This window comes from Pterocles gutturalis, unplaced genomic scaffold (genome assembly GCF_000699245.1).
Source record: "Pterocles gutturalis isolate BGI_N339 unplaced genomic scaffold, ASM69924v1 scaffold48918, whole genome shotgun sequence".
Lineage (NCBI taxonomy): Eukaryota > Metazoa > Chordata > Aves > Pterocliformes > Pteroclidae > Pterocles > Pterocles gutturalis.
The window spans coordinates 1-26840 of record NW_010122458.1 but is presented as its reverse complement, the minus strand read 5'-3'; the positions used below and the strand labels follow the sequence as shown (position 1 = coordinate 26840).

Genomic DNA, 26840 nt, shown 5'->3' with positions numbered 1-26840 from the left:
ACCGGCACACGGCTCTGCTCCGGAACAGGCTCCGACGCCACAGAGATCCCCAGCGCTGCAAGGTCAAAGCTTCCCTCCCCCAGCCCCAAAGCCCCACATTTTACCTGAACTATACGCCTTCTATCCTTACAGAGCCGCCCTGGCACTTCACCTCTTTCCCGAGGATGGGAGCGGAAGGGGAGCTCTGCCTGAACCACAGGAGTTTCCCTTCCGCAGACCACGCGATGCCTGAAAGGGGCCAAGTCTTCACCAACCCCCCAGCGCAGGACCAGGCACCGCAGCCCCAGCCCGACAGGAGTCCAGATACTGACCCACACAAACTCCTCCCCAAACTGAGGGTTTCATAGGTTGGAAGGCAACGCTAGAGAGCAAGCGAGGGGCAGTGAGCAAGCCCGGTCCCCAGCGCTGCCCCCGGCCCCACACCCGCAGCATCGCCTCGCTCCTGGTCTGGGACAGTATCATTTCCACCGGCAGCGCTGAGGCTCAGGCAAGGCAGCCCCATCAGTAACAGCCGCCTATAAAAAGGCCATCCAACAATAACACCACTGCCAGGGACATGAAAGCCAGAGCGACTTCCGCACCCGTTTCTTCCCTGAGGAGAAAGCCCCCTTCAGCCCCGCCACCGCTGGGGTCTGCAGCGGCAGCAGGGAAAGCCTGTCCAAGCCGAAGACATGACGGCACGGGGCCTCTGCTGACTCCAGGCAAAAGCTAAAGATGGAAAAGGATTTCCACTGTAACGGGGACAGAGCTTCACCCAGACTCAGCCAACCCAGCCTGGGACCAGGCACCATCCCGGCGCATTCGAGCGCTGCGGTCTCGGAGGAGCAGTACGGGTAACCAGAATGGTATGACAGGCTCTCGGCAGGAATTGTTTCTTCCTGTTTGATGCTTCATCCACATAAAATGTTTATAAACACACCGAATCGTTCCTGCCACAACAGACCATGACCTGCAAGGGCTGAAGGGCCCCAGGCAAGGGACTCCGGCTGCATGGTCACGGGCGCTGAGCACAGCTCTTCCAGCTGCAAACGGGTTTTACCTAACGGCCACTTTACACCCGGCTGCACCAGACTCCAAGGCTTTAACGCCCACGCTCATGTGCCCTGCTCCCGGCACGCTCCCGGCAGCACAGAAGCCATTGCCCCAAAAGCTAAAACTGAACAGACAGCGGAACCCGACCCCGTCCAGGCACGAGCTTCTTTCTGCTCCCACTCTTCACCCCACTTTGTCCTTCCAAGTCACCTCAGCCCCCTGCAGCCTTCTCACACCTCCATCAACCACAAATCCACCCAGGAGCTCACTGAGATGCAGATGAAGGTCAAATTCTTCTTCTCCACACATGCATCACTACATTTACCTCCACGGAGCCAGCTGGCTACAAAGACAATGCCAGGTCACGCGAGTGCTATGTACTGTGATAATGATCCCTTCATAATGTCATGTTACAATCGCTAAAAAATAATTTAAGCATGAGATTTTACTTGCTTTCCACATTTTACAAATAATTGTAATGATTCTGGATATTTAAATAATGCTTTAAAAGTCTGTTTTTCTTTAATTATGCCCAAATTCTCAATAAATTACTTTCTAATTACAGTTTAATCAGACTATGCTGTGATTAGCATGAAAAAAAATCTTAAATCAACTGTGGATTTGGCAATTGGATGTTATTCTTCTTTTGTCTTGACCCAGAGGAAGTGAGAAATGAGAAAAATCATTCCTTAAAACAGTCAATTTGCAGGAGAATTTTCACCTTTCGAGCACTGTATCTTGAACAGTCAGAGTTCTGTACGAACGTCGAGGCTTTGCACCTTTGCCACGCGGCACAGCAAGCTCTCCAATCCGAGGAACACCTGGATTCTGAAGATGCTTGACACTAAAACTGACCAGGTTCTTCATCCAGCCGTGATTTCTAAAGGAGTCTAAAGGACTGTGCTGTAAGGCACCTCAAGTCTTCACAGAGCACCAATTTAACACATTTTATATGTTTCAGGGAGCTGCCGCAAGGAATGAATTCCACAGTAAACGTCACAACTAGGAAACCAGGAAATTGCCGCACACGTAACAAGCGGAGGAGATGGTGCCAGGTAGGGAACAAAGGCTTTAATGCAGCAAATGAAACAAAACTCCTGCCATAAAGCTTCTGATTCAAAGACAGGTAGGCGTAATTACTTCTGTGGCATTTCACGGAATGAGTTATGTTTCAGAAGACATCCAGAGAAACACTGGATGTGTGCGGAAAGAGAGAAAGTAAAAGGAGAGCATTGCGGGGGGCAGGGGGGCAGGCAAGGGGTACAGACGGGTACGCAGAGGATTTTGAACCTTCTTTAGCAGACAGACCAAAGCTAACAACGGAGAATGGACACGGCGCCCGAGGCGGGATGAACGGGAGGCGGACACAGGGCAGCGAAGAGGGTGCTGCATTCATTCAGGTTTACTGAAAAGGCAGAGAAACCTCCTCTTCCTTGGGAATGAGCAACGGCATGCAGAGAAGCAGCTAACTGAAAAAGAGGAAGAGAGTGGTCACAGGAGATTCCAAGGCACGTGAGCAGACGGGGTATTTTTCCAACAGTGACAGAAAACAATGGACGAAAGCAGCATCAGAGAGGTAAATACCTTGAATTCAAAGGAGCAACAAAACATCCAATAGCAAATGAACTGAGAATAGGAAAAAGGTTCATTACAGAGGCAGATTCAGGAAAACGTAGCATACAAGGTCAGGGAGAATATCACTTCATACAGAGACACTGAAAAAGAAGGAGTATTATTTTGTAGGGACATAAGTCTGAAGGCTGAGGCAGGAAATCTGGGAACACATCCCAGCCAAATCTCAGAAAAAGACAGAAAAACACCCATTTTATGCAGGAGACCTCTGTTGGCGAGAGCTACAGAGAGAACATGCTTTGGAATGATGAAAAAAGCTTTCCAAAAAGCACGCTAGAAAACGTGATTAAAGGAACTCAAGGTGAGGGATGTGCTCAGACATGACAGCTTAGGACCAGAAAGATGAAAGGAGGAGGAAAAAAAAAAAAAAAAGAGAGATGGAGAAAGGCTGAGAGCACCGTGCGTGTGCCATGTCAGACCAGCCTGCTCTGGTCCCAGCTCCACAGCTGCTCCCCTTGCCCCAGAACTGCTAGCAAGTGCAGACCATTTTTTTATTATCTGCTGTTCCTCTGAATGTTTTCCAAATACATCACTAGCAACACAACCATAGCCAGTTTCCCCTTCGTGGCATTTCTCAGAAATCTGAAGACAAGGTTTGTCCTCTGCCTTTCCATCACGGTCACCATGGGTTCCTGGTTTTGGGTGCCAGACGTGGGCAAGACGGCACAAGCCTGAGGAGGCTGGGAGCACTGCCTTCACGCCCGAACGGCAAAATCTCCTGGCTCAGAGACACAAAGTGCTTTCCACTGGTGTTTTCATTATTACTTAAAATATACAAAATGGCTTTGAAAGGAAAAATTTTTGTCCTCCCCACCCACAACGACATTTTGTCTTACCAGCTCACACGCTGTCCCATTCCCGTCAGCGGGAGAAGCACCGCCACGCACACGGCACGTTGAACAGAGGCTGCCAGAGACAGAGCAGCCGCTGCAGAGCAACCCCTGAGCCGCAGAACCACGCAGGGCTGCCGTCCCTGACACAGCAACCCCTGAGCCACAGAACCACGCAGGGCTGCCGTCCCGAGAGGCTCCGGGCTCCCGGGAAAGCTACACCTGTCACAGACATGGTGACAATACAGGGAACTCCAACATCAACAAAACCACTCCCCAAACCGAATTTCAGCAAAGAATTCCTAACAGGGCATTAGGAAGGGGAGAGACTTCCCGCTGCAGAGATCCACGCTTTGCTTCGCTCAACGCTCGCAGCCTAAAAGCAGCTGCACATGTGTCTCTCCTCCACGTGGCCTGGTCAGGAAGTTGTGGAATTTGGAAAGATCCATTACAAACAACTTCAGAGGCATGCTAATCCCTACCTAATTCACCGCTGCCTGAAAAGTCCCTTTCTCCACCCCTCTCCCTGACTCGCACCCTCTGCTCCCTCCAGGGCACCAAGCAAGCACTCTCCCTGCAGGCTGCTCGACCCTCTACCCCGCCCGAGGTCTCCACTGCACCGCGCTGCAAATGTCCACAAAGTTCTGAACGGCAGCACATTGTAAAGAGGGTGAGCCTGCGACAAAGTCACGGCAAAATCCCTCCATCGGTCTCTTAACACGTCTGTGACCTACACAGCCAAGAGCCTCTGGCCAGAGACGTCCAGACCACCTCATCTGGCATTTGCAAAAAACCTCCAGGAACCTGGATTTGAAAAACTAAATTTCAGCCTCTGAGAAAAGTTACACGTACAGAGTACCTCTTCCTCAGCGTACCAACTGGCTTAAAATAAATTCTCACAGTCGCCAATGTAGTGATTATTGACAGGTCAGATCTCTGTCTGCTGCAGCCTCTACCCCCTGTGCAGGAGCTGGTAAGTGACCCACCCACATCCCGCCTCGCCTCTCCTCCTCTGCCAGCCCAGCTGCAGACACAGCAACTCACACCAGCTCCGCTCTCGCACTAAGGCACAGTTCAGACTCCATGGGGCACGGAGCGCACGCAGGCGACAGCGAAACCCCCAGCCCTCCCGCAACACGCCCGCGCGTCCTGCTGCACAAGGTGGACCTCTTCTGGTGAGCAGCCTGAGCTCCAGAACACCTGGTTCCGCTCATCCTGGATAAGCAGGATCCTGCAGGGGATCACAACATCGCACAGCTTCTGTGCAAAGCAGCTAAAGCACCCGGCGGGTGAAGGGGAGCAGAGCACACGTACGAGTCCTTACCTCGAAGAGGGTCACACTTTCATCGCTCAGGATGATTCTGGGAGGTGCAATAACTGAAGTTAAAAAACAAGTTACAAAACAGGACCACCCAGCAACCAAAACAATAAATACAGCAGGTCGGGGAGGGAGTGCTGCTCTTTAAAGGGGTGACACCACACTGCCCACGTCAGCCTCTCGTTAGGCAGAAGCACAACTGGCTAAGCCAGCAGGTTACACCTCTTCTGCGCTCCGAGGCTGTTTAGGGAAGGAATTCCTCCCCAGGTCACACCTCACGGCATCACAAGATCCCATACGCGCCCCAGCTAGGAATAGGCTTTGTAAAGTAAGGCCAAGTATTACCAACAGCACACTCACACAAGTAAAATGGCAAGCCTGCATCTGCAAGGTGGCTTCTTACAAAGTCTTTCAAAGTGCCAACTGTGAAAAAAGGAGAGAAAGGTTTGCTGAATTACATTTCTTTCTTCAGATGCTGGGCAAAAAGTCTAACCTGTGCCAGAACTGCCCTCTACCACGTCTGCAGATTGCCTTTTCCTTAAAAGAACACTGTTACTATTACAAACATCTTGGAGGTAAAAAAAAAGGCACTTAGGCATGCTGGTCCCTTAGCAAAATCTAAGGATGCCAGTGAAGGTCTTCCTAAGAAATCCAAAGCAGCAACAAGATCTGCAGAGACCAGCTAGGTGAGACTCTGGTAACTAGTTATTAGCTCTTGTTTCATACAAAAGTATAAAAAAAATTGTGTGGGTAACCATCACTGCCAGCTGAGAACAGGAGCTCCGTTAACAACAGCAAGAGCTCCTTGTGTCTGCTCTGACCGTCCTTTTATGAATGGACGGAAGCAGAAAGGTTCATCCCCTGTTATTCTTATTACGGTAGGTGAGGCTTCTTTTTTCTTCTTCCTGTTTTTTCAGTTTTTCAGGACTGGGGAAGGTGGTGGTGGTGTTTTTTCCCACAGCTTTGTAGGCTTTAACACAGAGGAAGTGTCCAAACTCATCTCAGTAACATACCATTTGGACACAAACAGTGGGATGTCAAGCGGGACCATTTTCTGAGCACAAATATTTTGCTATCAAGTAGCCTGACAGTCTCCATCAAGTAGTTCTGGAAATAAACTCCCCTTAACTAAGTTAACCACTCCAGAGCCTACTCTCATCCAGCTCAGGGGCCCTATAAGGACAGTATAACTCGCTACCGCTGCTTTTTCAGAGCAGTATTACTTCCCCAGACAGCAGACAGATCTGTCCAGAGCCACTCTCTTTTGTCGTGCCACTGATCAACGCCGAGAGGTAAGCTGCAGCTACTCAGACGGACGCGGAGATTGCTCTTACCCGTTTCACTCGGAAGGAAGAACCCCTGCAGAACATGACGGTCTGGAAAATGGACCCTCAACACCACCTGGGTCAGAGGTAGAGGACATTAGGTCAGTGGTTTGTGGCTGTTCGGTGACACCCGTCCTTGGCTGAGAGTTTGGGGGCAAGTTTGGGTTTTTTTTGGTGTTTTTTTTTTTTCATGGGGAGATTTAAGACATTTACTCTGCAGGGGCAGAATAGCATACAGGCTAACAATCACCGTGCAGCTCCTGAGAGAACATGGGCTGTCTGGCTTTCACAGGCTGTAAGAGAGCTGATCGACAGAAACAGTATGAGCTATACTGCAGCAGCACTTGTTCAGAGAGTAGGGGCTCCCTGTGCTAAGCGATGCACAAAGAAAGCAGAAAGTCACCCATGGACAGGCACGGTGTATCGGTATCTTGCAGCATCCACAGCAGCTTCAGGAATCCTCCCTCCATACATCTAAAGTAATACGTACTATTCTACGCTCAGCACCGTTCAGAAAGCACTTAAATTGGGAACTTTATCTCCTTTTTTTTTACCTTTTAATGAGATACAACATAAGGGTTTTGAAAGATCTGGAACACAATAAAAGGAGCTATATTGCCTGCCACCCAACCATATATAACTGCAGGCCAGATGATTTTCCATGGTACAACTGTTATGCAAGTCCCACAGACAATGAACAGCAACAGGGATTTGAAAAGTCTCAAGATCCTGTTGATTAAAACCGATTCCCAAAGTTACTCAAACCCCCAACTCTGGACTAGCCAGAAGGACTGCAAAAAGAACAAAGGCTACCTTTGGGTAACGCTCTAACTTTTCCTTCAGCTGAGCATCCCTCAAAGATTTTGTCATCAGTGGAGCTTCTTCCAGGCGTTTCCTAGAGACAAGGGAAAAAGACAAGCTGTCACTTCTGTAATTTTACGACGTATTTTAAATTTTATTAAGAAAGAAAAACGTCCAAGCAAGGCTGATGAGAACTGCTCAACTGTTCCACGTATCCCTCAGCATTTTCCCCACTTCCAGTGGTTCCTACCTTTAAATCCCATACATGGAACTACCAGACATCAGCAACAATACTGTATAACATTACTTCACTTGTACAGGTTTATTAAAGTTCACTACAGCAGATGCCAGAAAATATACTAAGAAGAGCAGGGGAATGTTTGCTTAGACTACTCAAGAAGAGATGGACTTCTCGATCCTACAAACCAAGAGACTAAAGTTGGACGTGATTACTCCAGGGAGGGAAAAGAGCTACTGAAGCTGAAAAACAACACTGGCACAAGAAATTAATGGGTATTAATTAACAACAGGGAAACAAAATAAAAATGAGAAGTTTCAGGTGGTTACAGAACTGGCAGTGTAGACTGGTGTTTTAAAAGGAGTGGTGGGTGCAAAAAAATTCTACCTGTATTTAAGATGAGACAAAAATTCAAGAAAACAATTATATATGTTCCTGTAAGTAAAGAAATATGCTTGGATCCAACAGATCCCACGTTCGGCTTTAGTCCATTTTCGTTGTTTGCACTTCATCCTGAGTAACTGATTTGCCAAGATAGATTTTGCTGAAACTTTGATCATATTGTTCCACACAACTATTTGCAAGTTAATCTCTTACACCTATACAGTTTGAAGGATGTCTTTTTATTTTTAAGAATCATCAGGGTACCTCAGGAACAGCTGCTGAACAGAACCACCGCAGGCTTCCTTCAGCTGCACCAGAGCCCTCGGCTGGCACACCCCTTCCCAAGAGGCTTTGAAAGCGCCAACTCACAGCCTGGAAAGCAAACGTGAAACTAACCTGCTCCACTCCCTCTTTGTGTATCGACTGCTGATCCTACTAATTCAAAGCTCTTCACAAAGTCAGAATTAAATTCTAATGGGATCTAAAATACTGCATTGTATGCAGCTAGCTTCTGTTAAGATTCGCCAGCTGAGATGAGAAGCCAACTGCTATCAGTTTCGTGTGTAACTTGATTTTATTTTTATCCCTGGCTGTGAGAGGAAGAGGGATGACAAGCATCAGCAAATCTGGAAATTAGGTCTTTTTCTGAGGGGACTGTATTCCAGTAACCCCGAACCAAACGATCCTACATTTGCACCACTAAATACTCTAGACCCACAAGCAGCAGAGCAATTTTCAGGCCAATCTGCGTGCTCATGGGGATTTCAGCGGCCTGTGGGGGGGAAAAAAATCAGCTCAAAGTAAAAAGTTCAACTCAGACTCGGTTACAGTGTAGAGCAGCTGTCCCAGTGTCTCGGAGAACGCTCGTGATGTTTAAAGGAATGTTATGATCCACTTGAAACTAAACACATTCATGAAATTAATTTCTTTAAGGAACATAACAGGCAAAAGGCTGTTGTGATAGAGAGGCTACTGTATCTTAATCAGAGGTTTCAGAACTGGAATAAAAGTACAGTAAAATCATGAATATTTGACAGCGAGCTGCCTGGTCTGCCCAGCTTCCTGTACTTTTTCCCCCCCTTTGTGTGTGTTCTAAACATTCTCTTGTCTTGATTTGTGGCTCAGTTTGATTTTGCTTTATTTCCAGTTGGTAAGGTCTCAAAGTTGGTCTTTTCTGACGACGTCTAATAAAAGGTTAATTCTGTCACTTAAAATACAAGGTGCTCCGTGCTGGCTGGAAATGCTGCCAGCTGCTGCTGAAGTCAGTGGGAGTTATTCTCATGGGGCTGGATCATTGTGTTCATACATTTGTCCATCACAAGTTACAAATTCCATCCATCCAATCCCCAATAGTTAATGTGAAGTCAGATCAAAAGGGAGCCGGAGCTCACCACTGCTTTGGGCTCTAGCCGACAAAAGCACATCTAATCACAAAGGCAGCGGCTTCTCTTTCAGAAGAAGGGGGAAGGAGAGAAAGAAGAAGAGGTGGGATATCAAGTGGCTTTGAGTAACTCCCTGAAACACAGAACACGAGCAGGAATCTTTCTCTTAATCCTTTCTCTGTGAGCACCCACCCCTGAGTAGCCTGAGGCTCTCAGATAAACTCATCACCACAGAGGCACCACAGACACTTGATGATGAAATTTTCAACATCCCGTGAAACCCGTGAAACCATTATCCCACGCACAAACGCTCAACAATCCACAGAAAACACAGGTTCTGTCACAGGACTGTGACATAACAGCACAAAGGGCAGAGATTGCAGCACCGACCGTTAACCCTTTACCCGGAGATCACAGCCAGCCACAGGCAGATAGCGTCACCCTGCTCACCAGAAGGATCTGGAACAACCTCAGTCGCCCGCAGAAAGGGAACTTGCCTCTCGCTCTGCAGCTGTGCCAAACGCTTCCGGACATCATCCACTGTGACTTCAAAAAACTCATCAGGAAGTTCTTCTGGGTCAGCGGGAAGTGGTTCCACTAGGTCTGGGTGACACAAAAGTGGCTCTCGTGCTACAAGCTACAGAATGAAAACGACCTTGGATTAGTCCTCAACACATTGCTTTGCTGATGCTGCAAGGACAGCACACACAGGGTGAGAACATACACCACTGCTGGAGTCAGATACGCAGAGGCAGTCACATCTGTTGGCTCCTGAGCAATTCAAACTTTTAACATCATAGCAACGTTTAAACACACAAAGCTTGAAAGCAAACAGAACAGCGTGCTGCAGGCTACAGGAGATGCCGGGGAAAGCAGTCCATGGCTGCAGAGCCCCAAGAGAACAAAAACTCCAACAGTTAATCCAGCATTTCCCTGCAGCCAGCTGCCAGCCCAACACAGCTCTAGGCTCTGTGAACAAACACGAGGCCTATTCCTTCTCCCCTCATATACCCTTCCCAACCCTAATTAATGCCCGAATGTCCTCCCCCATCCGTTCCGCCCACCCTCCCCTCCCCCAGCACAGGCCCCTGGGGAACAGGAGGACTCTCCCTCCATTGTCAAAAGCAACACCACAAATTACAAGGCAACTTTCACTCTGCTTGTGGGCACTAAAGGGTAATTTGAGAAATTAAAAGAGGGAGGTTGTGTGGGTGGGACCCTGGGCTACTTTTAGAAAAGTTGAGCAGGGTCAGCTCCGAGGGGTGAGGGAGCCGACGGCAGCTTTGCCAGGGCTCCGGGGAGGGATGCCCAGCGCTGCGGCGGCGATGCTGAGTGACGGCCCCAGTGCTGCCAGTACACACGGGTCTCCATCGCGAGTGGGCAGCCAGGACCTTCCCCTCTGCAGCCATTGCCAGCCTGCCGCAACGCGACGGGATACAGAATCCCCTGCCTCCCAAACAGAAACGCCCCATTCCTGACCTCCAGCGCAAGTCTGGCAAGACGTCCCGTTAACGCCCTGCAGCACACCTGCGTGGCCCCACGCAGGCACCGCTCCCTTTTAGCTCCCACGTCTACAGTTTCATCCCTTTCCCCAGCCAACACCAAATACTGAACATCTTAACTTCCAAACCAAGACACACGACTTAGCAACTCCTTAACGAAGACACATCTTTTCTGTACAGAAGCAGGAGCAGATCTGTGTGTGTCCAACGCCTTACAGAGTAAGAATTACCCAATATTAAATTTTCAGCTAACCCCCAACAACAGAGTGAGACCTCTGGAGAGCTGCAACGAGCAAGTTTTGTGAAACACAATTCAGGTGGTTTGAGCTTGTTTTTCAGAGTTTCTGCAACTCAATTCCAGCATTGCGCAACAGGGACTGATCAGAGAAGAGCAGCACAAGGGGTCTACCAAGCACTTAGCAATCACGACATCAGTGGTTTGCCTCTAAGGATGCAAAGATGCCACACCACGATAACAGCAGGATCTCTCTTCTGCCACATATTTAACACCCCGTGAAATCACCTGTACATCTCCCCTCCTTACAGACACAAGAAACTCTTCAGAGAGAAAGGTGTCCATTCCTGTTGCTCCACCAATTCTCTCTTTCCTTCCCCAGCATCCAGCCATCGCCCTGCTCCTCTTTCTTCACCCACTGCCTTTTGCTCACGTAGGTATTCCGATGAGCCATCTCTCTACTTGAGTACTCGCAATGCCGCCTTATTTTAACGTGCCACCAACAACCCTAAAGCACAGACAGCATCTGAGCGTTACCTTCCCGCGGCGGTTTACAAAGGGAGGCTGCCAGGTTCTCCAGCTTGCTTCCCAGACCCCTGCACACCTCGCGCTTTCTGCAGCCGTGACAGCAGGGAACCATCTCCTGTAACAACCAAGGGCCACCTCAGGCCGTTTCTACCTTCCCCTGGGTAACTCTGGAGGAAAGCACGCGGTGCATTTGCTGTCACATTTCTGTCCGCAGCACCCTTCAGGAGCCAAAGCTGCAGCGTGACAGTTTGTCACCCGCAGACTCTCCACCTCTACCAACGCTGAGCTGTCGGCACTCTTCCCCCTGGGCTGGAGCCATCTATTCACAGCAGGGAGGACCAGGCAGCCTGCGAACTGCCGTCCACGCGACAAACCCAGGTGTCACCCTGTGGCCACCACCTCAGGAAGAGGGAAGCTGAGGAAGGATTGTACTTCGTTCCAAGCGAAGCAGCGGCTGTGGTGCTCCATGCAGCAGCAAGCTCTCCCTGGAGACCCACCTCCTCCCACCACCTCTGGGAGCTCTCATCTCACGGGGAATCTGGTGTAAAGTTACCTTCCAATAACCAATGTTCTGACATCAAAGCCAGCGTGCAGCTGCCTGTAAACCATCTTTAGCTCAAGAAGCGAAGGGACGCCGGCACAGATTTTATCCAGCCTCTCTCTTCAGCTTCAAAAACCACACACAGGCAAAGCATTAATGGGAAGATTCTTTTACAAAAATGGACCTTTGATGTTTAAAAATAATTTGTTTTGTTTTGGGTTTTTTCCTCAGGACTGAAAAGGGACAAAAAGCAGATGCCATGTGGCTAGCCCTGCTCTGCCGCTGCTGCTGAGAGCAAGGAGAGCGGAGGACGGCAGGAATGGAGGAGGGAACAAAATGTAATCAATCAGCAGCAAAAGCACCAGAGATCAAAGGCCTCGAAAGCAGCAGTCAAAATCACATGCTGTTTAACACAAGGGCAGAACCCCCCCAACAGAATCTGCAGCTGCTTCCCAAGCTGCTCTCAGACGGGAAGGGAAGCTGGCTGCAGAAGCGCCTGCGAGTGGTTTGAACTGGGCTGGAATTCTGAGAAAGATGCCGGATCGGGAGAGTCCTCGGGCCACCACTGCTCAGCTCTGCGCCCAACAGCACGGCTGCATGCTAAGCTGCAGCCAGGAAAATGATAAAACGAGTTCTGTCTCTCCAGGCAGCGCACGGAGAAGTGCTGGCAACGGGACCGGTGAAGAACCCCAGCACAAACCCCTGCACTCCTCCCTCCTCCCCAGGCCCAGCCGGACTCCTCCTCTCCAAAGCCCTCAGAGGCCAGAGCCTGGCTGAAGCACGCGATACACGAGGCTGGACAGATCACCCAGCCTCCTGCTTAGCTCTCCACGCTCAGGGTCTGTTCCAAAAGGTTAAATAACACTGATTAGACCGACCCAAACATGTTTCTAATACACTGGAATATCCACCACTGTGCTGGCAAGGCCCCTTTCTGCTGCACTTGTAACTGCTCCAGAGTCCTTCCAGGGCCTGGCTTCTGCTCCCAAACAATTCAGAAACTCATTAAGAACGGACTGCAACCACAGAGAAGTCAACCAAGGTAGGATTTCTACACAACGTAAGAGCATGTGACAGAGTCTTGCTCAACTCCTCCCGGACTGAGCTCCCTTTGAACCTCGTCGGGCGCCTTCTCTCTCTACGTGCAGTCTTCCGCTGTTTGATCTCATGGCTGGATCAGAACCAGATAAATGCAAAACCCCATCTCTAGGAGGGACTGAAGAGTGGGAAACGATGCAGGGGATCCCTGAACACTAAAGCCAGCCCTAGCAATGAGCTGTGCCAGGAATGGGGAACGAGGCAGCCACACAGCCTGCAGGATGTGAATCCCAACGCACAGCAACGTGCAGTAAGGTTCCCGTTTAGTGCCTCCTGTACCCCTTCCACGCTACTTCCCAGACACATCCAACCTTGCTGAAGGCACTTGATGCCATACAGCTGCCCCACAGAACACACGCATCATTCAAAGGCCACCCTGTGACAGCGTCACAGCACTCTGGAGCCACCAGCTCTGTTACCTCTGCGTGGGCTAAAGCCTTTTCCCTGTTACCTCATCCAGGTCTACTTCAGAGACACCACCAGTGATGACAGAGGTGCAACGTGACTTTCTGGGAAAAGGGTTACAGAGAGGTAGACTGACACAGGGTAAGTTAGAGCAAGGCAGAAAACACTTTTATATGCAAGCAGAAATAGAGAAGTTAAACAATGGAAGGTTTCTGCTTCATCTGCGATACTACAAAAATTAAGACTTACAGAAGAGATCAGACTAGACTGAGAGGAATAGGAGAGATCCAGACCTGTTTTTGTCAAATATTGAACTCCTGACCAGTAAGATGCAACTGTAGCTGAAAAATTCTTTTCCTAGATCTATAGCCCTTATATTCCACTCGTGTCACCGAAAGTGTTAAACTCCATGTCAGAGTGACCACAGGCAGAAGGAACTCTGAGGAAGCAGATGTTAACAACTACCAGCACGGGCTACTGCGTTTACAAGAGCTTTACTATGGAGTTGGACATTCCACAGAAAGGCTCAGATGAGAAATCTGAGCACACTTTACAACCCAAGAGTTAGAAACTCTGACCATCTTCACAGATCTTGGAAGTCATGAGATCAAGCTGCAACAAGCCTGCTTCTGCTCTTCGGACAATCCTGCAATGGGCTAGAAATCCCTACGTAAAACTCAACCAAGCTCACACCTTCTGCGTGCTCTTGGAGATCGGTCAGTCACAACAAGCAGTAAGCACCTTCAGAGTCTTATAAAACACAAGTCTGACCAAACTCTGCTCACATTTAGCAAAGCTACAGAGCAGATGGAAGTTTTTAAGAGAAGGACAAGTACCCAGGGCTCAGGTGACAAAGTGGAATTTGAAGCACAGAGACTGAGGCTCTTCTGGACGGTGCTTTTAATGCAGTTGTGTTGCCTCCATTAGAACCATTCAAGGACATTCAAAGCTTTGCTTGCCTCTGGGACAGCAAATTCTTAAATTCCCATCCTTCATCCTTCCTACAGTAAACTGTCCAAAATGCAATATTTCCTCACTGAACTCTTGGCAGAACTGTATGTTACCAAGGCACCGAACCCTGTACTATGGGCAAGTCTTACACATGGAAACATCTTTTTCCTCGTAGGAGCTCAGCCTCAGGCAAGGCAAGACAGAGAAAGCCCTCACTGCAAACACATTTTCCCTTACCTGCTCTTGCTCCTCTTGCAGTTCTTGGCTGTTCTTAGACTTCTTTGGCTTAGAAGGGCCTCCAGGGCTGGAAGAAGTTGTTGGCAGCTTTGAAGATGGCGTATCTAACCCAAGAGATGGTGCAGCTCCAGAAGGGTCCCCCAGACGCTGTCCATCTCCAAAAAAAGGGACAAATGGGGTAGACTCCGTCTCCGAGGAAGGCCACAGCTCCTCCGAGCTGGCATGAGATTCTCTAATCGAGTCTTGCTTGTCTGTGCAGCTGCTTAAAGACATGGACACATCCCTGTGGTCCAAGTCCTTTGGGAATGTGTTTGCTTGAGGTAGGGGCACATCCGCTGCTCCTTCAACAGAGCCTGGCCTCACTGTCAGCTCCTCACACCGCACCGCGGCACCCGCAGCTTCCTCCTGACCAGACAGACTGCATTTCTTCATGACAAGTCTTAAAGAAAACACCAAAAGGAATAAAAACTAAATAATTTATCCTCACAGTACTGCCCTCCACATTCTCAATGTGACCATGACACAAAGAAGACAGCTAGACTCAAATATACCCCTAATTTAATGATCTGCTTCTTCCAGACACTCACAAAGAACAAGCTCCAGTTGCTCTGAAGCGAGGGGTGGGGGGTCGGGGATTTGTGCAAAAAAGCAGAACAGGAACTACCTGCTCCACAGGAAGAAAACTGCCTTCCAGGAAAAACAGCAGTCAGTTGTAAAGCACAGCTTCTGATCACTCCTGGCTAGAAGATCACAGAAAGGCTGTCATTGTCCCCCACCTCACCCTCCCAGACAGGCAGCAGGAGGCACTGCAGGGACAGGGAGGTTAATGTCTGAAATCCAAAGCAGGGAAGAAGGAAGTGGCAGATGACTGTCACCTAAGAAAGACTTCTAACATTGAATTGTCTGTTTCACTCAAAGGGAGAAAGAAAAAAAAAAAAAAAAAAGAAAAATTAAAAAGAAAAGAAAGAAGCAAACAAGCCCCTTTAATCTGCACATGACTGGTCAGTGCCAGCATCTGCAGCTGTGGGAAGCACATCTGGGCAGCAGTTTCAGATAAACAGGCAAATGCAATAATTACTGACTGCCATGATGTTTGTCTTTTTGAACATTTCATGCATTTGGGGGGTGGTATTTGAAACAAAACAAATTTACCACCAGAGTGGAAAAGAAAAATAAAGAGTCCAAACTTTGCTCCTCCCAACCTGATGATGGCACTGCCTCCAGTCAGGCCAAGTGACTTCAGTGTTGTCTTCTCTAGGGCATCTTTTCCCAAGATCTGCAACAGAAACAGAGGAAAGTAATTATGGCAACTGCCTCCCTGGGAGAGCATTTAAAGTACTCTTTCTAGAAAGAAGCCTGTATCAAAACAAACACCCCACAGCACCAGAAACAGCTCAGAACACATTCCTTCTGCAGCTGGAAATAAGACCTGAATCCATCTGCATTCACCTGTACTGCTTTACCAAATTCACTGCCTATTAAATGATCTCAAGGGAAGATGACCTACGTATATTTCCATCCCATACATCCATCCAAATCAGATCCAACCTCAGCAAAGCATTATTTTAATGTCAGAAGTTAAATCACAGGGAAAATCTCAGAGCTGAAAGACATCCGATTTCATTACAAACACCTCCCATCTGCTCATAATGACCTGTTCCAGAATAAAGATGATCTGTCCACAGAGGTCAGTGGGAAGTGAAGGGGACAGCTAGGGAGAACAAATTCCATAATACGCACACAGAAAATATTAAACAAAACATTAATAGCAAAAGATCAAAACATAGAGAAAAGCAAATATTTATTAAAATGAAACCACTGTTTTGACTCGAGCTTTAAAAGAAGTTGGAAAGAAAAACACAAACAGGTCATTGAGCTCATTTTATGGGCTCAGAGGTCTAAACGGCCCAGGGTTACGTTCCAAGAGAGCTTTTTTCCATACAGACACGTCATGCTTTGAAAAGACCAACATTTTTCTACTTCCCCTCTCAAGAAAGTTCAAAAGAAACACTTTCCAGGTTGGAAAGCAGAGCTGATTTTTTCTTATTTTTTAGGGACAGAAGGAGAAGAGACAGTTAAGACGACTCTGCTGACTTACCTCATCTCGCATGTAAATACAGACTGGAGAGAATTCACCATGCTGTTCCAGAAACTCCCTGCAATGAAGAGCAAAATACTGCAGTAGAACAGTCTACCCCCTCCAAAACCAATGTAGAGCAATAGCAAGAAGTGAAATTAGCCAGCAACACTCTCCTCCATGTTCCTCCAGCAACAACCATCACACAGCTCACAGAGTCAGTGCTAGACATCAGGTAAAGAATTTGCTCCGATGCATTCACTGCTCCTCAAGCCCAGCCTTGAAAGTTTAAAAATTAAGGAGAAATAATCAAACTTAATTTTTAAATTAGTCGATCTTACTAGATACATTTGAGCACATCATTCTTCACATGCCTCAGTACGCGATCTGGAACATAACTTTAATAATCCTTGCTCTTTTTAATCCCTTATCTAAGTTAAATATTTTATTACAGTTTAGACTGTACTTTCCTTGTGGACAGGTCAGTTTCTTTCCATCTATGCATAGCAACAAACAAAATCAAATACTGCTCTAAAGCAAATAATCCCGAGGACAAAGACTTTGGCTATCTGAGTATCAGACAGATTAAAAAAGAAAACAGGAAAAAAGAAAAGAAAGAAAAAAGAAGCAGCATAAGCTTTCAGACTCTGGAGACCAGAGACAAAAAGCCAAAGGAAAGGCTGCCGCAGCAGACAAAGTGAAGATCAACCCACGTTTAAGCATTACAGTGAAGGAGGACAAATATTAGCAATTATGGAGACTGCTGACGGGCCATCTGCAGAGGAAGACATAAGTGAAGGACTCAGCATAGAGAAGGGGAAAAAATAGGAAGATGCTACTCTTGAGAAGATGCTACTCTTCCCATTTTCCTCCAGATAAGCAATTCTGAGGCGTTCAAGTAGAAGAGAAGCTTTGTTACACATTCACTTGATCAAACACAGAAGAGGGATGGGGAAAAGACAATCACTGCCTGTCACAGCAAGTCTGAGTTCTCATCCATCCAAGATCATGCAATTTCAAAAGAGAATACACGTGGAAAACCCTATAGCAGGGTTTTCTGGGAAAAAAATGGACTAACACCTTTAGCAAGGAAGCCTCAGATGTCTGCAGAAAAGTAAAAAGCCTTAAAGAATTAACCAGTACACTACACTGAAGCACTGAAATCAGTGAGAGAATTACATTCAACAGCAGAAGAAACTCATGTTGGTCTCCCCTTCATCAGTCAAAGTGAAACTCAAACTGAAATCAGCTAAGAATGTGGTAAAACATGAGATTAAGGAAAAGAATAGTTCGCTTCTCCCCCACAAACACACCAATAGCAAAAGGTGAGCAGGAAAGCACCTGCGTGTTTGGGAAGATAACTAAGTCCTCACAAGCGTATTTTTCACAAGTTTTAGATTCAAAAGTTTCAGCTTAACTTATCAGGGGAAACTACAAAACAGAAGGTGAGAAAGTTGTCCCAGGATATTCCCCATCAACACAAAGAGAACGGATGAGATTTATCCCTCTCCATAACACCCAGTAGCTCCTGTTAGCACATCCTGTCCTGAGCTCTCTGTCACTGCAGTTGCCCCAGGATGTCCCTTGCTAAGGAGCTGTATATACCATCTGCATCGCAACAGCTGTTTTATCATCAAAGCAAAACAGCTGAAATTCTTCCTCATGGTAAACTCCCTTGATCTGAGTGCTCTCTGCAGTCCAGTCTCTGGAGGGAAAAGATGGCTTTCCCCGTGCCTGGCTCCACCAGGAAACAATCATGCATCGCCTGGGACTTGAAAGGAAGCCACCTCTCTGCAAACCAGCTGATGAAATCCACCTGGCAGCCCGGCCAAGCCACACATCCTCGCTCATCTCCTGAGGCCCCCGACAAAGGAGGCTGAAGCTGGTCCCTGAAGCCAATTGTCATTTTATGCCCCGTTGCGCTGGTGCTGACCACGGAGCTCAGGAGGAGCTTTGCAATGACTGACTTACCGTGAACACCCACGCTTAACAGCCTCGTCAGCCACTGGATTCTAGCCTCTGCAGTAAACTTCAAAAAACAAAACCTGCAGGACCCTGGCAGCCCGAAAAAAATCCAGTATTTTCCACTGGAAATGAGAGGTTTTGGAAAGACAATTCTGCTTCAACAATTTCTCTGCCTTGTTTGTAATTCTGTCATAACCACACATCCTCCTAAATGCATTTGCAAAACATCCATCAGCTTGCTGTCCAAGTGTCACAAAATTTAAGCAGGAACTCAGACTGCTTACGTCTAGTGCATCACTTACACCTCACACTGCTCATTCTCTGTCCCGTGTTTTAATTTGTGAGCATCATACCTGGGGGTGGAACAGGGAATGACTGTAAGAAAAGGACGACAGTGATCAAGGCTGGGTTCATTCTGACTTTTTCTAACTCAGGATGAACAACCAAAACAACACTAGAATAGGTCTGCTGTCACTGGCGGTTCTGCAATCAGTTATTCTCTGTCAAGGACGGAAAGCTGTATGCAATGGTCTGTAGGAATCAAGAGATTAAGTTCCCAATACAGAACGAACATGATCTTGTGATTCAACACCCAGGCTCCAACCTCCCTCACTCCTTTCGCAGCAGAAACCAAGTCCAAAGACCAACGTTTGACAAGGAAAGGCAGAAAAAAATCTCGTCTCTTGATTAGAAGGTTGGAACAAAATAGCACCTAAGAGACTACCTTAGCACCGCCTAGCAGGCTCTGTGCACTCAGACTCTTCCAGACAACGCCGGACAGCGTCATCCCCGCCTTACTTTCAATGGTTTTTGCTTCCAGTCAGGCTCAGCCGTGTCCTCCCTACAGGAATCCTCGATAAAAGTGCACAAAAGATAAAGGACTGCTGAGACACGGAGGAAACAGTACGGAATCACAGAAAAGGACAAAACAGCCCAGAGGAATAAAAGCTCGAGCCCCAAGTTGCCCGTCTGTTGGGAAAGGTGGATGATCACCATTCAGGAGGAGAGAAGCCGAGGCACAATGGAACACACGTCCCCACCCCACAGACCCCTGAGAGAGGAAACCAGTTGGACTTACACAACCTAGTGTAAGTCAACTTTCCAAAACTGCTTTCTCAGATTGAGCAACTCTTTGCCTTGAAGAGCCTTCTGAAGATGTATGGAAAATATCTGAACTCAATGAATGATACCACCAAAGCAGCAAAGAGCCACAGCCATTGTCAAAACTGTCTCCAAGCGGACAGGCTGCAGTCACTTCCACGGGAAACAGCCTACGAGGCTGCTGAAGCTGCCAGCCAGGCAGGAGCAGGAGATAGAAAAGCAGCAGCTCTCCCAGGCCTAATGCTAAAGGGGCGTACAACGCTTGTGCCCTCAACCCGTCCCTGCAGAACAGGCTCCAAGCAAAGATCCCCCAGAGACTTATTTTTGTATAACTCTTGGAAGCCAGCAGGCTCCTCCTCCAGCTGCTGTTAATCCATGACATGCATTCACTGAGGCAAGCACACACATCAAACACACTGTCATTTCTTTGATGTGCTGTTCTTCAGAAGGGGAACGGCAAGCAGATTAGATTCCTTCATGTAGTGACCTGACAGGGCCTGTAAACATCTTGTGCAAGGACTGCCGCACGCTGAGAGGAGGAGCAGTCTTACAATAGCTTCCAGACCTTCTCCAGACCCAACTAGCCAAGATGGACGCTGGAAACCCAGGGGAAATTCCAGTGGATTTAGAATACTTCCCCTCACGCATTTAGAGTGGCTGAGCGTTCCAGGAAAACATCTCCAGTTGGAAAGTTGAAGGAAGGATTCAGCAAAGGTCAACAACTGTCTGACTCTTTACTCAACGGAGTCAGCACACGCTGAAAGCAGCACAGCCCAGCAGACCCGTACGGATGGCTGTGGATCCAGCTTCTGTGACCAGGTCACACACAGCATCTTTGCTACTTGTTGAACTTAATCAGAACTTTGCAGAGTCTGTCCAAACATCTGAGTTCCGCTTCCAGAGGGCAGAAAAGAACAGCTGCATCTTATGAACTGAAGTTAACGATGCTTAGCACACTGTGGCAATTAAACCTTAAAGAGAGCAGCATGTGCATTAACTATTAGTATCACAATAACCTGTGACAAATAAAACCGCTCCAAAGGAGGAAATTATATAAAAAGGTCAAAATTCAAACCAAAGAAATAACCAACTAATACACGAGAAAGCCACATGGAGGCTATTTGTCACTGACCATAATTGCCACCCCCCAAACTGCAACAGGCAGTCTTCTCCCAGAGGGCACGAAGTACGTAGCAAGGTCCAAGAGGGGCTTTAAACACCCAGGAAAATTATTCCTGGCTTTTCTTGCCTACCTCTTTCCTCGATCAAAAGAAAAACAATTATTTCTCTCTAGCATTTACATGAAGACTGTCCCTTTTGACTTCGGAGGAAATGCCACAGTGTAACCTGGTCCCGACCATTAAAGATTAAATGAAAAAGATGAAACAAAGATAGTTCCAATCTGCACAGTACCATAGTACAGCATCTGCACAGATGAGCAAGAGATTCAAGTGAAGAGAGCAACTAACAGAAGGTGAGGAACGTAAGAGAAAGAACAAGCTAGAAATACAGAATCTGAAAAAAACATTTTATCGGGAGAAAGGTAAAGCCAACTACAACAGAAAAAAAATGAACTCTGGAAATTCTGTTCAGAATTGAACGACTGTCACAGCTTCAAGGCTTCATCTTCCAAGCCATGACAAAAATAAAAGAGCTGTCTTCAGAGAAAAGTCTGTTAGCTTGACATTTCAAAACAATACAGTATTTTTAATTCAAAACTAAAGACAAAAGAAAGCACAGAGTGTAGACTGGACAGTAACAATATTTCTAACCCATGTATACATTCAATAAATGTAGGACCAGAAATTCTTCCGTGTAAACAGGATCTAATCAGTCTTTCGAAGATTCCACATTAGCCTGCTGAGAGCTCCAGATTTCGTTGAAGAACTTGCACAACAGCAAGCCTCAAAAGCAACAGCAACTTACTTAAGAAAGAACCCTCTCCACCGCACGGAACCGCAGCACGGAAATACTGGCAGCCAAGATCACCTAGGCTACCATCTCAGCGCTGGCAGTAACGTGCCTGCAAACAAGTTTGTGTAAAGGCAGGTGCGGCAATATATCCAGTTACAGCTTCCTCCTAGCCTTAGCAGTTTAGTACCAGCTTATGCCCTGAACCAGGAGTGCTACTCCATGATTAAAAAACAATAATGAAACCATGGAGCGTCAATTCTGGAAGAGCAAGGAAAAGGCAAATGTCTGTGTTGTAAAGGAAAAGACACAGAAAAATAAATTCAAATACTACAAATCTGCAGGATTTAGCTGGACCACCATAACAGCAGCTAACTACTGGCACACAGAGATCCATCCAAACAAGTATTTTCTCACTGCACTGCTCACCTGATCTTTGCAAAATGGTTGAGAAGTTCCCACAAAGTCTGCTGACAGAGAAAGGTGTCTTGTAAACGGGAGCCATCATCTAATTGTAACGCGATCCGAACCTATGGAAAAAAATACACCGAATGAAAACTTTTTCTTCCTCACAACAACTTTTTTCAATATTTCAATGACCTCTAGAACCTGCTATCCAAAAAACCATTACTTCCTTCTAAACATCTGCTGCGAAGGATTACATTGGTTAAAAACGCAGAGGAGCACTCAAATGATAATCTGAGAAGTGAATACTGAGAACAGTTCTGTTCTGCTATGAATGCGAGTGTTGTGTGTGAAGATCTTGAGAGACAGTGCCAAAGACCTTCCTGAAGTCCAGGCAGACGATATCCACGGCTCTCCCCTCAACTCCCGGCATTTCTGCCTGACTCCCTAATGGGAACGGACCGCTCTTGAGCATGGAGAAGGTGATCCTCGAATATTGACCAGCTTTCCTGGGCCCCTCTTCCCTGCCATATCCTGAACTGAAAAATAGTCAAAGGCCAATGCAGGTGTCCCAAATGATGTGTCAACGCGAGCAACTGAGATGTTCTGTTTTACACCAGCTGAAACTTTACAGCAAGGGTCTTCGCAGCCACATGAGATGAATTCCAGTAACCCATCCGGGACTGATGCAGCTGCACGGACTAGAACACCAACCCAGAGCTCTGTCGACTTAAGCATCAATTTGCAGAACAACTTCCCTGAGGCAGAACAAACAGTATATCTGTGCATCCTCACAGAGAAACAATGAACATGGTCCAAATCCATCTCTGAGTCACTGAGACCTAACCAAGAGACTACGTATAACCTGCAACTCACTGATGCTTCCTCACCACTAAATTTTGAGATACAATTTAAGAGCAAATTAATAAAAAAATCTCAAAAAGAATTCTGGACATTCAGTAACAAAGTTCTGAAACACCTGCAGGAAAAGGCAAAGGACAGCGAGCTGCCTACTGCAACAGGCCTTCTCCAGCCCGGACTGTGAACGTTCCTGGCCATTAGCAGGTGCTCACACAGATCCTACGTATCCTTCAGAGAACTGCCGCCAAAAACAAACAAACAAAAAATGCAAGACATTTCTAAACTAATACACCAAGGACAATCCTGAAGAACTTCAAACTCCTGATGGTCCCACGGGAAAAAATCTAGCAGCTGACCAAGGGATGGAGAATGGCAGAGCGCTTCAGTCGTGATCGTCACCTTTCAGACAACAGGCAGCATTCTTTTTCAAAATGTCCAACTCTAAGTTTTCCCAATTAGCTCTCTGATCTAAAGAAAAGTTAAAAAAAAAAAAAAAAGTGCCTACTAGAGAGCACCTAGCATCTCTAGTCAATTATGGTTTTCTGAAGTCCACAGAAATTGGCCTTATTCAAAAGTCTGAGAAGGACATAAGCCCGGGACACCAACAAAAGCTTTCCTTCATTCTGTGTTTTCATGTGTCCCTACCGACAGTCGCAGTGCATCCTCTCTGTGTGTCTGTGTGTGTGTGCCTGATGTGTGTGAGAGCACGAGGCAGGGAGAGAGAGATGGGGAAACCAGACACCACACGCTCCGGGAACCGACTGCGATTTCCTTGCGGGAATATGTTTGTCATCTGCCTCGGTTCCTACCAGTCCTTGCAGGACTGCAAATTGTGATCGGCTGGAGACAGGAATTTTTCTACACAAAGGAAACAGTGGCATCATCAACAACCAGCCAACAGAAGTAAATCCTTTCATCCCACCATTAACACAACCTCCTGGTTTCTCCTATGCCAGAGACAAGCCTTAGATTATTCTCAGCTACAGCAGTGATGACAGTTGACATCACCATTCTATAAGAATCCAGCCCAGAAATTCAAACTACCAGTTGCATCAGTTTTTGGGCAACAGTTCAAAGCTAAGCATGTCACGAAAGTCCTACTCAGTCAACTAGAAAAATCTTTTTAAAAATCCCAGGCTCTATATAAAATAACAGAGAGACCAGTGCCAAGTTATCTTCTGAGTGTACAAACATACAAACAGAAGGCTAACGACGCTAACACCAGAACCGTACTGACACTGCCCCTCGATCACCTGCCATAGCCAGGGGAATTTGTTCCATTTTTCTCTGAAGAACTGTCTTACAGGAACCAATGATTTTTACATGAGAAGGCAAATCCAAAAGCACTCTATTTTAAAAATATCAGACTTGCTGAACAAACTCATGATTTATCGAAGCCTGTATTCTGTACCTAGAGGTAACTGCTGCCAGGGTGCTGCAGGGAAGCACACCTACTTCCACGTGCATTATCTCAATAAAACAGACAATAACAAAAGGCAAAGAACCAGTTTCATCCCAACATTACTGCAGCCAACCAGCACGACTGAGTCCACTTCCCAGCTGCCGCTACACGAGGGCATAATACTAGCATCACCCCTGGTAACAGAGCTATCCGGCTGTTTTAAACCTCCTACAGGATTTGGCACTAGTTCGCTGTGGCGGATAATGCTTTTGGTCAATTGTATTTTCTACAAAGTATTTCCTTATACCATCTGTAAAATTCTTCCAAATTAAATCTCTGTTCTTCATTCCTGGGACAGTAACTCTGTTCAGACTGCACCGTGCACAGGCATATTCGCTGCACCTTCTCAGCTCCACACCACAACAAGGAGCCTCCTCGGAGAGCCTCCCTTCTGCAGATCCTTCTGTCGAAACACAACTAAACCGGTAACAACTTAAACTTTCATTAGCTCTTATCTTTTGTGATCTAAAGTAGTGATTCCATGTTATAACCCCTCTCCCACAGTACACAGTCCTCCTCACCCTTTCTGATATGTTATCAATATCTTCGGGGGGGTGGGGGCATCACTGTTTTCCTTCAGTGCAATATTTCCCAAACGGGATGCAAATGGCAGATAAAGTCAGCACTGTACCGCTTTAGTAGAAACACTTTCCTCTGGAAGACGAACTCCATGCCATCACAACTTTTTTTAACTGAAAATTTTAAGCAGATGCTACCAGCTTGTGGTATTTTTTTTAACTAAATACGTCATTTGGAGCACAAACTTCTTTCTACCACAGAGTCAGAAAGAAAACATTAGCGCCAAAACAAAGCACATGGCGGTTTTACAGAGAAAACCATGGACATCAGTGGCCCCCAAAACTATGCTGCACACCCACAGTGAACTAGGCAGACATTCCAAAACCTGCTCATACTACAAAGTTGATTTTTCAAGGTATGGATCCATTAATCTTTGTGACAGCTACGGCAACTGCCTATAGCGAAATCCCACTAACACAATTTGGCAGACAGACATTAAGAGATCAGCACTAACAGACCTGAAATTTTCACAGCAGTTGAAAAACCCCATATGAGGAAGTCAGCAAGAAGAGAGATGATTGTTATGGATGGACACATTTTCTTTCCCAAGCTACTTAAATAAGATCATACATCCTTTTCACCCCATAAAATGTTTATGCTCATTATCACCTATGCACCATTTTTAAAATTATGCTTCCAGCTGTTACAACAACGTGCAAAAGATTTTTAATTCTTCTAAACATGACAATAATTCCTACAGAACACTGCATCTGTAAGCCCTTTGCAAATTATACTAAATAAGGTAATTCAGCAGCTGCAAAACACAGCACACACCACGGAAAAGTCTGTGTGAGAACAGCGCGAACAGCAATGCTGGGAAGGAAGCAAAAGACAATTTTGTAAGAATTTGAGTCAAAATCCAGAGGCAGACAGCAGCAACTGAAATATAAATTAGGAAAGGGAGCTGAGTTATCAGCTCAATTGCTGAGCAAAATCATCATTTTTATACATTCACGACTACCAGTGTTCCAGCTCCCGAAAATATCTCCCTATCCTCCAGCACACAGCTGAAACCCCACCATCATACCGACTGCACGCAAAGACTTCTAGCTGCTCAATTACTGCTTTCCACCACACCTCAACCAGCCTTTGGGTGGCCTTCCACCCAAGCATTGGCCAAGCCTAAGTACGCCCGTGCTCATTACATCGGACGAGATGACATCCAGCATGATGGATGACTGAAGAAATCGGGTCACGCTGCGCAATGAACATACCGTGCTCCCAGTTCCCACTCTGTTCGAGACTGGCACCATCTCCAGCTTGGCATTGTTGGGCAGTCTGGCAAACCTCCACTGTAAAGAGAGATCCAACACAGTCCTCTGAAACCTAGAGAAGAACACAGCCCGTGAAGACACCGGGAACCATCCTGTGCCACCTCCCGATCACTTAAGGACTGGCAACAACGCAAAGTCCAGGTGCTGAGCAGGGGAATTCCCCGCAGGCTGACTGGAAGCCATAGAGCAACATTCAGCAATGCACAACTGGGAATTCAGAAGAGTCACTGAAAAAAATTATTCTGCTGAAACCTAGAGAAGAACACAGCCCGTGAAGACACCGGGAACCATCCTGTGCCACCTCCCGATCACTTAAGGACTGGCAACAACGCAAAGTCCAGGTGCTGAGCAGGGGAATTCCCCGCAGGCTGACTGGAAGCCATAGAGCAACATTCAGCAATGCACAACTGGGAATTCAGAAGAGTCACTGAAAAAAATTATTCTGCAACCCCAAAAGCTGCCGTTCGTAGAGGTCACAGACAAAATAAATGTATGTTCCTGGTCAGACTTTTTTTCAGCAACCGAACTGATGTTTGACCCTGGTGTCACTGATACACGGAAAGGGTTTGTTTGGGTTGTTTTATTCCCCCCAGAAGTAAACGGCCAAAGCACCACGAGAGGAGAGGAGTCCCCAGGCTGCGAGCGGGCAGGAGCGCGGGGAGGGACATCTCCCGGGGAGACACACGGTCCCAAAGCGACGGGAACCGGGAACCAGGCACCGGCGGGATGCGTTTGAACAGAATGACCGCCCCAGGCACCCGGACCC

At 47.0% G+C, this 26840-nt stretch overlaps 1 protein-coding gene across 1 annotated transcript in view; it reads right to left on the bottom strand.

Annotated features, from left to right (window-relative positions):
* The window catches only part of ASPSCR1 (alveolar soft part sarcoma chromosome region, candidate 1), a gene marked incomplete at its 3' end in the record, with an annotated part of 34667 nt that extends 8545 nt beyond the window's left edge, over window positions 1–26122 (bottom strand). Inside the window, exons 1-10 of the mRNA XM_010077514.1 lie at window positions 26015–26122; window positions 21923–22023; window positions 16538–16595; window positions 15642–15715; window positions 14440–14878; window positions 9440–9579; window positions 6951–7032; window positions 6147–6213; window positions 5173–5235; window positions 4819–4871 (exon numbers count right to left, since the gene is read on the bottom strand). Of these exons, the coding sequence (XP_010075816.1) occupies window positions 4819–4871; window positions 5173–5235; window positions 6147–6213; window positions 6951–7032; window positions 9440–9579; window positions 14440–14878; window positions 15642–15715; window positions 16538–16595; window positions 21923–22023; window positions 26015–26053 (1116 nt within the window). The remainder of the gene's footprint in view (window positions 1–4818; window positions 4872–5172; window positions 5236–6146; window positions 6214–6950; window positions 7033–9439; window positions 9580–14439; window positions 14879–15641; window positions 15716–16537; window positions 16596–21922; window positions 22024–26014) is intronic.
* Window positions 26123–26840: the final 718 nt, after the last annotated feature.